The sequence below is a fragment of the Plectropomus leopardus genome, chromosome 21 (genome assembly GCF_008729295.1).
Source record: "Plectropomus leopardus isolate mb chromosome 21, YSFRI_Pleo_2.0, whole genome shotgun sequence".
In the NCBI taxonomy this organism is placed as follows: domain Eukaryota; kingdom Metazoa; phylum Chordata; class Actinopteri; order Perciformes; family Serranidae; genus Plectropomus; species Plectropomus leopardus.
Genome location: NC_056483.1, coordinates 6,971,620 through 6,984,434, shown reverse-complemented (window position 1 = coordinate 6,984,434; position 12,815 = coordinate 6,971,620). Strand labels below are relative to the sequence as shown.

The 12,815-nt window shown below is 42.8% G+C and overlaps 1 protein-coding gene across 1 annotated transcript; it reads right to left on the bottom strand.

Annotated features, from left to right (window-relative positions):
- Window positions 1–1,272: 1,272 nt before the first annotated feature.
- LOC121960473 (protein MLP1 homolog) lies at window positions 1,273–12,314 on the bottom strand. The gene is made up of 10 exons (XM_042510186.1): window positions 12,281–12,314; window positions 5,391–11,754; window positions 5,225–5,312; window positions 4,903–4,981; window positions 4,708–4,816; window positions 4,385–4,516; window positions 3,901–3,990; window positions 3,291–3,434; window positions 2,991–3,175; window positions 1,273–2,899 (listed from the first exon to the last, which is right to left on the bottom strand). Exons 2-10 carry the CDS (start codon window positions 11,751–11,753, stop codon window positions 2,731–2,733), a joined length of 7,359 nt encoding a protein of 2,452 aa, XP_042366120.1. The 5' UTR covers window position 11,754; window positions 12,281–12,314; the 3' UTR covers window positions 1,273–2,730.
- Between the last annotated feature and the right edge of the window lie 501 nt (window positions 12,315–12,815).

Below are 12,815 nucleotides of genomic sequence, written 5' to 3'. Positions count from 1 at the left end.
GGATTGTTTTCTCCTGCTGATCAGTATCAGATCTCCGAGGAGGAGCAGCAGAGACCTCTGTTTTCTCACTCTCGGCCTGAGGAAGTATCCATGTTGTTCTAAGGTTGTTTTGTTTCTCAGAAGTTGCCATCGAGCTGGCCCGTGTTGTGACAGGAGTGTCGAGGAATGCACTAAGAGGGGAGTGTTTACATCTGCAACTAAAAAGAGAAAACATGAGAGACAGACAGTTCCCACATTTAGGACTTATCTCAAGCATGTGTGTATATATGGCATCAATAACAGCAAATTAACAGCAAAACATCAGATAAAACCAGGTTCAAAATTCTTGTTTGATTTTGTAAACACAGTATCTCTTTTTTATCACTTCACTCATCAGAAAATACACGTTTTCAGGAATACAGTGTTATATAAATCTGTCAATGAATGCATACAAATAAACGCTGCTGTAAAACATTGAGAATATACAATGAACAATTAAAAACAACACTTTTTTAAAGTTCTTGCTCCTTCAGGTTTAAATTTAAGCTCTAAAAAAAATGTATGCACTCAACAGACACATTTATCTCAAATTTGAATCACATAAAAAAAAGGCACAGCACTTCTCTTTTCCAAGCTCCCTCAACCTGACAGGTGTGGCGTACAGGATGCTGATTAAACAGCATTACTACACAGGCGACGCAATCATGGGTTAGTCGCAATACACAGCCGCACTAAAATGTGCTAATTTTGCATTTTAAAAAATTGCAACCAAACCTTAAAAGAAATATATCAAGTGCATTGAAAAGTGCATTGTGAAGTATTGTGTTTATATTTTTGTTCAGTAGACAGAGACAAAGTAGGAAGTTTGGTGTAAGTAAGTGCTCCTGAAGTGGAGATTTTTGGGTCAATCTGAGAAAAAAAAAACTTAAAAATAATATTGTTATTTTATTTTTTAATATTATTATAATTTTTTTTTAGGAAAAAATCTGAACTAAAATAATACACCTTAATGAGTATTTTGGACTTTTTCTTTCCAATATTCTGAAAGAAGACGTGTTAAGAAAAGAAAATAGTTAAAATCTAAAAACTGACCAGCACATGACAAGTTTTCACTCGCAGTGTCACCTTAAATATCAGTTTACAACAACGCCCACTAGATGGCATTAGTGATCAATACAACAATGTAAGACTGAAGAGGGTCAATAGGAGATATGAGAACAGTAGCACACTCACCTGCAGTTTTTTCCACGAAAACCAAGAAAGCAAAAATGTTTTAAATCGTTTATTATTTAAATAAATATTTACATAACAGCTTCGTATAAATCAAATTTCTTTTTCTTACACGACACATCTTTCTAAAAGCTTTAACGAGAAGGAAGAAGAAAATAAGGGATGGAGTACGATGATGCTGTAAATCTGTGTTGAGAGGGGCAGAGGTTCGTCTAAACCCCTCGCGTTGATCACTGAGCAGATATTCCTGTTTGCACTCATAAAGGCAGAACCCGGATGACATTTACCATCACTCAAATACCATTTTAATACCTGAGCCTCAAGACCTTGCTCATCCATTAGAAGTGTTGTTATAGTATGCATAAGTCTACATGATAATTTGATATACATTTTAATTTGTTGTTACTAAGGAATAGGAGGATGATACTCTACGCTAAATCAATAAAAAGCCATAAAAAAACAAAAACAAATCGTAAGTCACACGTTATTCATTCAGGCACAAACAAAGCAATAGACAGCCTCTGTGAAATTAGAAAACGTCACTCATACAGTAAAGGCTACAATGCCCTGCTAAATGGTGAACAGTTTATGGCTCAGCTTGGAAAACTATCAGGCAAGGTGACCTCCGAAAATCAGAGCACACAGTTAATGCCCAAGCTACAGTTCCAACCCACGTCTCTTCAACCAGATCGTTGATATGAGTCCCTCCGCTTAAATCATCTACTTTGAAATGTTACAATAAAACATGACGGTGAAGTCCGGGGGACTGATTTTTAACCGCCCGATAGAAATTGTGACCTTTTATCGATGCGGCCTAAACCGCAACTTGAGACGACGGCGGCATCACTTTTAACTGTGAAGAGATGAACATGAAAACTCCTCAATGTACACTCAGTTTACTACATTGTGTAAGTTAGAAACACTTAAAGGGACAGTTTGCACTTTTTGAAGTGGGGCTGTATAGAGTACTTATTTAAAGTCAGTTACAAACAGTAGATGGCAGTCGGAGCGTCCCCAGTTTGGAGAAGCAGCCTGGAGCGTGCTGACTGACATCTACTGTACGTAATACACTGTTAAAGGATAAACACTCCATAAATCTCCATTTCAAAAAAATCTACCCCTTTCAACAAAATGAGGACAAAACTCTAAAATAATCATTTCATTTAATGCAGCCTTACGCTTCTAAGGAATTAAAAAAAACAATGAAATGCTCTTTGTTTCCTATTGCTGTCGGGTCATGCATGTAAACTTCTAATAAAACCAATTGTTAAAAATGTATAACGAAAATACTTTTTTTTTCAAAATACTATTCAGGGAGGGATTAAAGGGTGAATTAATAACATTTTTCAACAACACTATGTTGTTTTCATCCTGAGATTTAAACCAATGTGTGTCCTCTTCAAGGAGTAATTTACAGTTGTTTTTTTAAAAATTGTTTTGCACATACAGAATCTGCATGACCACTTTGTGATGATGCGTCCTGTTGGCCAGTGGGCGTCTCTGTTTAATCCATTGTTACTGTCATACTGCGTCAGTTTTGGGCGGGGCCGAGCGTGTTGCACTCACAAAGTTATAAACCAAAAACTGAGAGGTGCCAAAATAATGCGTGGCAAAGAGTTTTCCATCAGGAGTGGGGTCGGAGAAAGCGATCTCGTCTTTGCTCAGGTATGAACCGTATATGAAGTTGTTCCTGTGCAAGCAAAACAAAACGAGTTTTAATTATGGCCATTTGTTTTGAGGTGATATAAAATCAAATCTCGTGGTTTTGAGGACGCACTGACCTGAGGCATTCGAGCATGCGTGAGGCGATGCCCTGGCGTCTCATCATGTTGACGACCCAGATTCGGCTGATCCCGCAGATGGCCGGCTCCGGTGTTGTGGAGCAGCACCAAGCTCTCTGGCGCTCAAACATCAACTTTTCTCCCTCTGAACCCTCCGGTATCGGCTCCTCAATCACCCTGTATCCCTGCGAGCATTCAATATGCCAATATGCTCAGTATACTTAAACTACTGCTGTTTGTTGTTCTTGATTTTTTACATAATAAACATGGAAATGTTTCCCGAAGACTGCAGTTTTTTACCTCTTGTATGTGCTCGGCAATAAGGCATCCACCCACTTTCTTGTCGTTGGTGATGAAGAGGAAGGTTTTGGTCTTAGAGGGACACTTGGTCTCCACCTGCTGGAAGCCGAGGTCATTGTCCACCATCTCCCTGATCTCCTCCACCTGAGAAACACATAGTAACAATAGGCTTTTTTCCATTACAGATTTGCGTAAAACTTAAGCAATATTCTCAAAAATGTCAACACACAACAACACAATTGCGAGGTGACTGCGTTTCCACTGAGTGATTATGTGACTTCTCCTGTTGCAATAACATTAGCAGCTTTTTTTTTTATTGCAGCCACTGCACTAGGTTGTTTTTTTTTTCAATGGAAGGCGATGAAGTCGTGTAATGTGAGCAATAATGGAAAGAAATATGTGAGAAATAATGGGAGCTGCCACTTATGTGGGATTTCTGGAGGTGATAGTGATATACTTTTGAAGAGTTATGCTATGCAATAACACCTCTTGTAGCGCCTGCAGCATCATGCTTGCCCCCTGCAGCATCATGCCTGCAGCATCATGCCTGCAGCATCATGCCTGCAGCATCATGCCATCATGCATATAATCCACTGTAAACAAACTATACCTTCTTCAGAGCATATTTGGGATCATCTGGCAGGACTAGAATGATCTTGCCATCAGGATACTCTCCCAGAATCCTCTCTTTTTTCCATCCCTGAAAAAAAGAGGGGAGAACAGGGGTGCAAACTATCAGTGTTTTCATCGTCCTGATAATGCATTCATAATCTTCATTTGATAAAACAGTAACTTCCTATATCCTACACACTGAAAACATGAATACTTCATTATAAAATCAATAAAAAGTTCTCCATAGCTGATACTGAGTCACACTTATACCTGCAGTATCTGCCACACACTTGCAATTCTTTCCTGTCATTAGTTATCTTGTAAATGCAAATTTCCTCAACACACTGTGATACTCACTCAGCGTATTTTCGGAAAAGAACGCTGTGCATGGATGCATCTTTGTATTCCCCGATGAGTCAATATTATGAGACAGAAGGGAAGACAAATAATAAGATGTGTAATTTAAGGAAACTTCCTCTCACCACATATTTGACAGCGCTGACGAACTGGTTGTGGAAGAGTAAATGCTGGGATTCATCTTCAGGGTTGGCAGCAGAGTAGAGCATCCCGCACACATTGCAGGCCACTGCTCCAAAATGCTTCTGTCCTGCATCCTAAGAGAAAAAGAAAACAACACATCACTCCATACATCAAATAACGTCCTGCAATTCTAGACAGAAAACATTGTAATTTTATAACATTTTTTTAATCAAAGAATTGTTTCGATATTTTTTTTTTTTTTAAACTTCTACAATTTCTCTACCATAATTAAAAATGTATCTATATTAATCGGTTTGATGCTCACAATAATGGTTTGGGTGCTGTCTTTGTCAGTCTCCTTTAGTTTCTTCACTTCTTTTTGCAGACAAGCCTCAGAAAGCGGAGCCCTGCCATCCTGTGGCTTCGCTTCTCCACTGTGATACAAACACACATCACATTACATCAGATCCCTGTTGCTATGAGGAAAAACATGTCAAATTACTTGAAAGAAACTTCTTACTTTTCAGGTTTTTCCGATGTCTTGTCAGCTGTCTTGAGTGTTTCGGTCTGATTCTCCGGAGAAGGATCCGCATCAGTGACTGTAAAAAAAGGTAAGAGCCTTATACACTTGTAAATGTTTGTAAATCAAAAACAATAACTCTTTCAGCTCTGCGTTGTCATATAATAACAACTGTGACACATCAACAAATCTGCATTCTCCTTGATCATTAATATGATAATGTAAACATAGTAGGATGTTTTTTTCCTCGACTGTATTAAGTAATGTGACAAAACATGACAGATGTTTGAATAAATCATGCAAACTGCAAATAAATGCACACCTGCAGGCTTTTCTTCACACTTGTGTGTGTCATCAGACACTTTGGAGCTGTCCTCAGAGAGAACAGAGTGGGTGGGATCAGCTGTATCCTACGTAAAAAAAAGAGCCAAAAATGAGTATGACTATATAGTATATAGAGTATGACTACTATAGTACGACTGAGTTACCTTGCATTTGCTGTCTTCCGATGACGGTGGATTTGAGGTTTTCTGAGGCACTGAACCGGCCTTCGGAGCAGCAGCAGCAGGCTTTGTCTCAGACGCCGTCGACAGCTTGAGTTGAGCTGTACTTCCACCACCAGCAGGCTTTAACTGAGGTGAGGCAGCAGCAGCAGCAGTGGGCTTGAACTGGGCTGCAGCTGAAACGGCTTTTGACTGAGGTGTTGTCGAAACAGGAGACTTCATTTGAGGTCTAGCTGGAGGAACTGCTTTCGGAGAAGCTGTAGCTGTGGCCTTTGACTGGGGTGTTGTTGCAACAGGCTTTAACTGTGGCGCTGTAGGACCTGCCGGCTTCAACTGAGCTGCAGCAGCAACGGTTGGCTTCGACTGACCTGAAATCTGTCCAGCAGGTGTGGTCTGAGCTTTGAGTTTTGCCTGGTTGGCGAGATGTGACGAAACTGTGGGTTTTGACTGAACTGCGGGTTTAGATTGTGGCTGAGTGTTAGGTCGTGTCGGCTGTGTGGGCGTCGACTGAGGACCAGGTTTTGTTGGAGCCACTGGTAATGGGTCATCATCTAACTCAAAGTCATCAAAGGAATACTTGGGCCTGGGTCTGTATGGCTTGTACTCAACAGGCTTCGGTTTTTGAGCATTAAGTCCATTGGGCATGGGCGGGGGTACTGCTGGGAGGGTCCTCTTGGCTGCTGATCTGGTCACTTTTGGTGCAGGCCCCGGAGCAGGAGTTTCTTTTGGAGCTTGAGCCTTAGTTTGCCTTGTAGATTTACGGGTTCCAGCATTAGGAGTCTCAGTTTTGGAGGCTTCAGCTTTCGCAGGTTCAGGTTTTGTGGGTTCTGTTTTGGAGGTTTCTGTTTTAGTGGGTTCAGTCTTACTGGGTTCAGCTTTCGGAGTGTCAATCTTAGAAGCTTCTGCCTTGGGTGTAGCGGGCTTACTAGCTGGAGCAGGACTTGGGAGAGGTGTTTTGGATGGTGCAGGTGGAGAGGCTGTGGTCACAGGAGTCACTGAGAATGAGGACATCGGTGTCTGCCAATCTAAGTCCGAGAACATCTGATTTGCTTGGTCTGACTTAAGTTTCTTCACACGTGCCCAAGACATTTTCTCTCTCTGCAGCTCCACCTGCCTTAATCTTTGATATCTAGTTAGCTTCTTTTTCTCATGAGCCTTCAGTGGCACTGAAATCTGTGTGACGAAGAAACGCCTCTTTGGAGGCTCTGCAGCAGGCTTTGCCTCGGCTGAATCGTTTGACGGAGGCTGGGCTGTAGGTGCATCCTCAGCAGGGGTCGCCGACGCCGAGCTCCCTTCTGGCCCAGCAGGAGTCGCAACATTACCAGCGTCTGCCTCCTGCATGTTAACAGGTGGAATTTCCTTATTGTTTCCTTCACTCTTTGCTCCTGCAGCCGCTGCCGCTGCTGCCGCCGCCGCTGCTGCCGCCGCCGCCGCTGCTGCCGCCGCCGCTGCTGCCGCTGCTGCTGCTGCTTGTTTTTCTTCTTCTATCCTCTTCAACAGCATGCTGTCTGTGGCGATGTCCTCCGCGATCTCCTGACACAAAGCTAACAGGTTCAGCTGCTGTCTGTTGGCTGTCCTTTTAGAAGCTGCAGCTTTTTGCTCTGCCAGAGCTGCCAGCCGAGCTTTGGTTCTGGCCTGCGTGTTCATCTCTTGTTTCTTGGGTTTTTCTGGCTCCTGTTCCTTTTTATCCTCCTCAGTCTTTTCAGCTGAGCTGTTTTGCTTCAAGCTGGTCCCACAAGTGTTTTCTTTACTTTCCTCTTCAACCTTTTGCTCAGACTTCTTAGGAGGGGTTGCCTCAGTTGTCTCCTGGGGTTTTTCTATTATCATAATGTCACTATCTTCATCGTTTTCTTCCTCCGCTACTACGATCTCACGTCCGATCTCTATATCCTCCAGAATCTGCACTTCTTGTAGGTCCAGATTAGCCTCAGCGTTAGCTATCACCCCTGCATTACAGTCTTCATTTGTGATGTGAGGATGAGAGATCTCTGAAGTATTAACTTCCATCATGTCAGATGACGGTTGCTGGCTGTGGTCAGAATTTTGAATATCTTCAACGCCTTCCTCAGGTGAAGCTTCCTTCCCCAGCATGATCTCCTGATTTAATACCTCACTTGAATTCGTCACTTTGATCTCATCAGTTGTTTGACATTGCTGCACTTCTGCCTCAGGGAAGACAGTTTGTTGGGAACCGTTTAAAATCCTTTGATTTTCCTCTGCGCCTACCAAAGCACTGTCTGGATTCACCTGCTCTGAAAGCGAGGCTGACAAACCTGATTCAGCCGCTGCTTGAGTGACAATATCAAAGTGAATTTCACTGTCAGGGACTGGCTCTAAGATCACAAACTCCTCAGATGTGCTGTCTGGTATTTCGACTATAGTTGCGGCCGTAGTTGTTGTCACTGTGACGTCTGTGACCTCCTGAACTCTGACGTCCTCCTGCACCTGCTCAGAAAACTCTGTGGCACTGACGCAGTCTGGATACCCATTAGTTTCACTTTTTTCTGTTGCATCTTCTGAGAGGCCATCTGGCGTGCTGATGTCATCGCTGGAGCTGATCACTGCAACTTGCTTCACGTCCACATTCATGTGCTCCAACTGTGCAGGGAGACAACTCTCTGGCACTCTGACAGCTTCCATTTCAACGTCTTGGCTTCCTGAAACTGAAATTTGTTTTACGCTTTCTTCATTTTCAAGCTGTTGGTTATTTTCTTCAATCGTAGACGAATCTCTCGCCATCTGCTGGGCGCTCTGTATGTCCAGTAAAGACAAACCTTCATGGTTTTCTGATACTGTAGGAATGTCTCTTTCATCAATACTCTCTGGACTACTGATGGGCTCATACACTATCTGGTTTTCATGAACCTCTGGCTGATTATCCGTCTTAATCTGCTCTGCTGATGCCTGGATTACAAAATCAGCATCATCTGGTTGCCCACAAACAAAAACTATTAGTTCACTGCTTCCAGTTCCTTCTCCTTGTCCTTCAATATTGCCAGATTTATCAGAGGAAATGACTGCGGCCTCTTCTTTGACCTCATTAATCGCTTGCCTCCCTGTTTCCTCTTCTAAAGCAGAATCTACCCTTCCTATTGATCCACTTATTACATTCATATCCCCTTGGATCTCCCCAGCACTGGGCTCCGTCTGCATGTATTCATTATCCCTACTGTCCACCATAGGAAGAGGTTTGGGAGTTTCATTTGATAAGGCTGTGGCGGGTTCATTGACTTCTTCCATCCCATGGTTTTCAGAAATCTCCTCTTGTTCTGCAGGAGTTTCCATATTTATTTTAACCTCTGCAACATCAACACATTCAGCAGCAACTTTGTCTTCATTTTCTTCACTCTCACAACTTTCAGTCATTTGATCTTTTTGAACTTCTGTGTCGAGTTCACTGGCCTCCCCGCTTTGTATTTCCACTGTAGATGGAGGATTAGAAATCTCCTCTGGTGTTTGGGCATCCATTTGTGTTTGGATCTCGGTAGCGTCCACACATTCTGCGATAACCTTGTCCCCTTCACTCTCAGCGTTGCCAACAATAAAATCTTTTAGTACTTCAGTGTCTGTAGTGAGTTCACCGACCTCCTGGCCTCTCTGGATTTGTGTGTCTACTGTAGTTGTCAGATCAGAAGCCTCCTCTGGTGTTGTCTGCAAATCCATTTCTCTTTGACTCTCAGCTGCACTGACACACTCTGTGATAACCTTGTTGTCGTTCCCATTACTCTCAGGAGACTCAATCATTAGACCTTCTTGAACTTTCTCGGATACGTCTGCTGCAGGTTCAATGACTTCTTGGCTCCTCTGGGGTTGTGTTTCTAGTGTAGGTGCCGTGTTTGAGATCTCTACTGTCGCTACAGTCTCCATTTGCACTTCAGTTAGTCTATTCTGACACTGTATTTGAACTGTGGGTGCACCATTAGATATCTCCTCCGATGTTGTAGTCTGCATGTCCACTTCTATTTGGTGTTTCTGCATTTCCACTAAAGCAGCTGGATTTGAAACCTCTGGTGTTGATGTAGCCTGAATTTCCATTTCGATTTGACTCTCATGTACAGACTGAGATTCAAAGTCCAACTTGTTTCCATTTTCCATATTTTCAACCGTATGATCATCGTGAAGTTTAGAAGATATGTCCGTGGTTGGTTCACTGACTTCCTGGCTTTGTATTTTCACTGTAGAAGCAACATTAAAACTTTCCCCTGATGTTGTTGCAGTCTGCATGTCCATTTTCATTTGATTCTCAGCATCAGTGCTGCCTTCATGTTTCGTGTTCGGACAATTTGGAAGTTCGTGTGCTTCATCAGACAGGTCAACGGTGCGCTCACTTTCTGCCGGCTTCTCCTGGCTTTGTACTTCCACTGTAAATGCAGGATTAGAAATCTCCAATGTCATTGTAGTTTGTCTTTCAGGTCCAAAGTTTTCTTCATTTTCCATTATTTTAGAATTAATCACATGATCTGTTGATATGTCTGTGGCACGTTCACTGACATCCAGGCTCTTTTGGTTTTGTAATTCCACTTGATTAGAAATCTCCTGCTCGGTTGTTGAAGTGGCGAGATCAGAGTTGATCTCTTTTTCTTCACTTGCATCTTCTTTGACTTTAACAGGTATTTCTGTAGTGTGTTCATCACCTTTGTGGTCCCCGGGGTTTTGTTTATCCTCTTTTGGTGCTGAGTCAGTCTTCTCTGATGTTATTCCAGTCTCCACGTCCATCCCACCCTCTGAGACTGTGACATAATCGGAAAGCACCTCACTTTGCTCAGGAACAACCTCACAATCTGGTGTAAGCATTTCGGTACAGCTGTCAGTCGTCTTGTCCATCGCCTCCTGGTTCAGCTGTAGCTCAGCAAAAGACCGAGGACCAGCATCAGTCTGCGTCGACACAAACTCCACTCCCTTCCTTTCCTCGAGCTTTTCTTCAGACTTTCTGTCTATTTTGCTCACGCCGTCACATGAGTTGGAGATGGTAAGTGGCACTTCATGGCTCACTCGATCCTCAGATTTTGTCTCCTCTTTGAAAGTGACTTGAATTTTGACACTGAGGTCTGTTTGAGTCTCTGGACTGGACTTTGTTAGAGTTTCCTCAGTCTCTGGATTACTACCTCCTACCAGGACTTTTTGTGGAGCAGAGTTTGTTGCATTTGACAGTGCTTTATCTTCTACATCACTGAGGTCTGCAGAGACACTGGCTGCTTCAAACACTTCCTGCACTTTATGCTCTCCTTCCTTACTTTTAAAAGTCACATCCAGCTTTACCTCCTCAGAAACAGACTCTGCAGCCTCCGCTGTTTCTGTTCCACTGCTCACATCTGTCTGACTTTTGCAAACCGTCCTTTCTTCCACCTGTGCTTCACCTTCACAGCCAGGATTTGCCTCTTCAGCACCAGAATATAATGTTTGCTCTGATGTCACAAGTTTTTCATTATCATCCTTTTGGCTTTCGATGGCAACGTCCTTCTTTTCATTTTCGGATACAATGCAAGGCGACCCTGCAGCAGCTGCAGTGACAGAATCTAATATTTCTCTACATGACTCTCGTGCTTCATTATCTATGAGCTTTCTGCTGTCCACATTTTTAAATTCCTCATGTTTACTTTCATCAGCTGCAGACTCAACACTCGCGTTTGCACTCTCTCGTATAGAAACTAAAGTTTCCTTTGACTCTGCTTGTGCTGCATTAACTGAAACGTCTCGTCTCTGTCCTTCCGACTGTGCAGATTCTTTTCTCTCATCCTGATCAGCCTCCACACTTGAATCTGAAAATCTGCCGTAATTGTGGTCCATCTGAACGGGGTCTCCAGCTGCGGACGGCGACCCTTGGCTAATCTCCTGTGGGTCAGACGTTAATTCTTCAGCCTTGCGCTTAGCTTTCACTTTATTTGAATATTTTCTGATGCAGCGGGCCTTGTCGCCATCATCCCTCTCTCTGAAGAGGTCAGTCTTACTTTCATCACTACTCAACTCATCCTCAGACTCTGTGGAGGCTGCCCGCTTCAGGGAGGCTTTGGAGTTAGCTTTCTGTGAGGGAGCTTCTCCGCAGGAGGCACTTGTGGCTTTCAGGAGCTTGGCTTTTTTGACAGGTGGGTCAGAAATGGTTCTGCTGGAGTCTTTTGGAGGGGAACTCTGTTTGGATGAATTGGCTGGTTTATTCCCCCCTTCAACTGAAGCAGACAGTTTTATCTTAGTCCGTGGAGCTGCTGTGTTATCTTGCGTATTTCCTGTTTTAAGGGAGTTATTATTGGTAGCTGGTGCAGTTTTGGACGGCAGAGAATCCCCGTCCTCATCCAACTTCCTCATCTTGGGCTGAGGATCATGAGGAGATGATCCTCTCTTTGGAGCTGGCATTCTGTTAAAAACATGGGACAAAAATAAATATTACAGTGAGCATGATGAAGCAAGGACAACAGACAATTTGCAGTTTTACCCTAAAATTACTATGTAATGGAATAACCCTGAATAAGCACATTTTTCCAGGCATCCTGCAGTTTCTCTTTTCATTTTAGGTGCATAAAATGAGGGAAATGTGAAAAAGTGAAGATACACAAAAACGATCTGTGTCCATATTCAATAAGTAAATCACCACTAGTGTTAAATTTGTATTAACGCAAAAAAATTTCCAAATGCATTAACTGTTACCCGGTTCTCCTAACAAACAGCAAGGCTAACGATGAACACAAACAGTGATAAATCGCAGTTAAACTAGGTGGCGAGCGAGTCACACAATGTCCGATCTACATTTACTCACTTGTGCACCATCTACAGACATTATCTGACTGCTTATCTGACAGTAAACAGAGATAGTTGTCAGCAGGAGTTGTGCAGACAGTCAGAAACGGTCAGTTAGCTAGCTAGCGGCGGCTAGTGTTGCTAACCTGAAGTCCACAGTGATGTGAGCTAACGTTAGCAGCAGCAGCCAACTCGCAACAAATGAGCGACACAAGACTCGCTGATCAAGTCCGTAAAAACAGCAGGCGGACACACAGAGCAGGCGGCGGAGAGAGCACACCGCACTGCACTGATGTCTGCGAAAAGATAAAGCCGAGACATCCGGCAATGAAACTCACTTTGATGTTTTCTTTCTCAACAACAGCTGTTTTTTTCCCTGTGAATAAAAATTAACTGTACTTCCGGAGGGAAACGGCGGATGTGACGTAGAGGTCCTCCTGGAACGTTTAAGATTGAGATTAAAGTTTTGGAAATTTTAGTTTTATTAAAAAAAAAAAACGTTGAAATTAAATTTTTTTTAAAAAGAGAAAGACAGAGAGAGAGACGAACAATACACATTAGATAATTCTACGTGTACAGGGAAAAAAATGAAAGAAGAAAAAAATAAAAAAGAAAGCCATATACACACATACACAGACACACACACACACACACACACACACACACATATATATAATAATA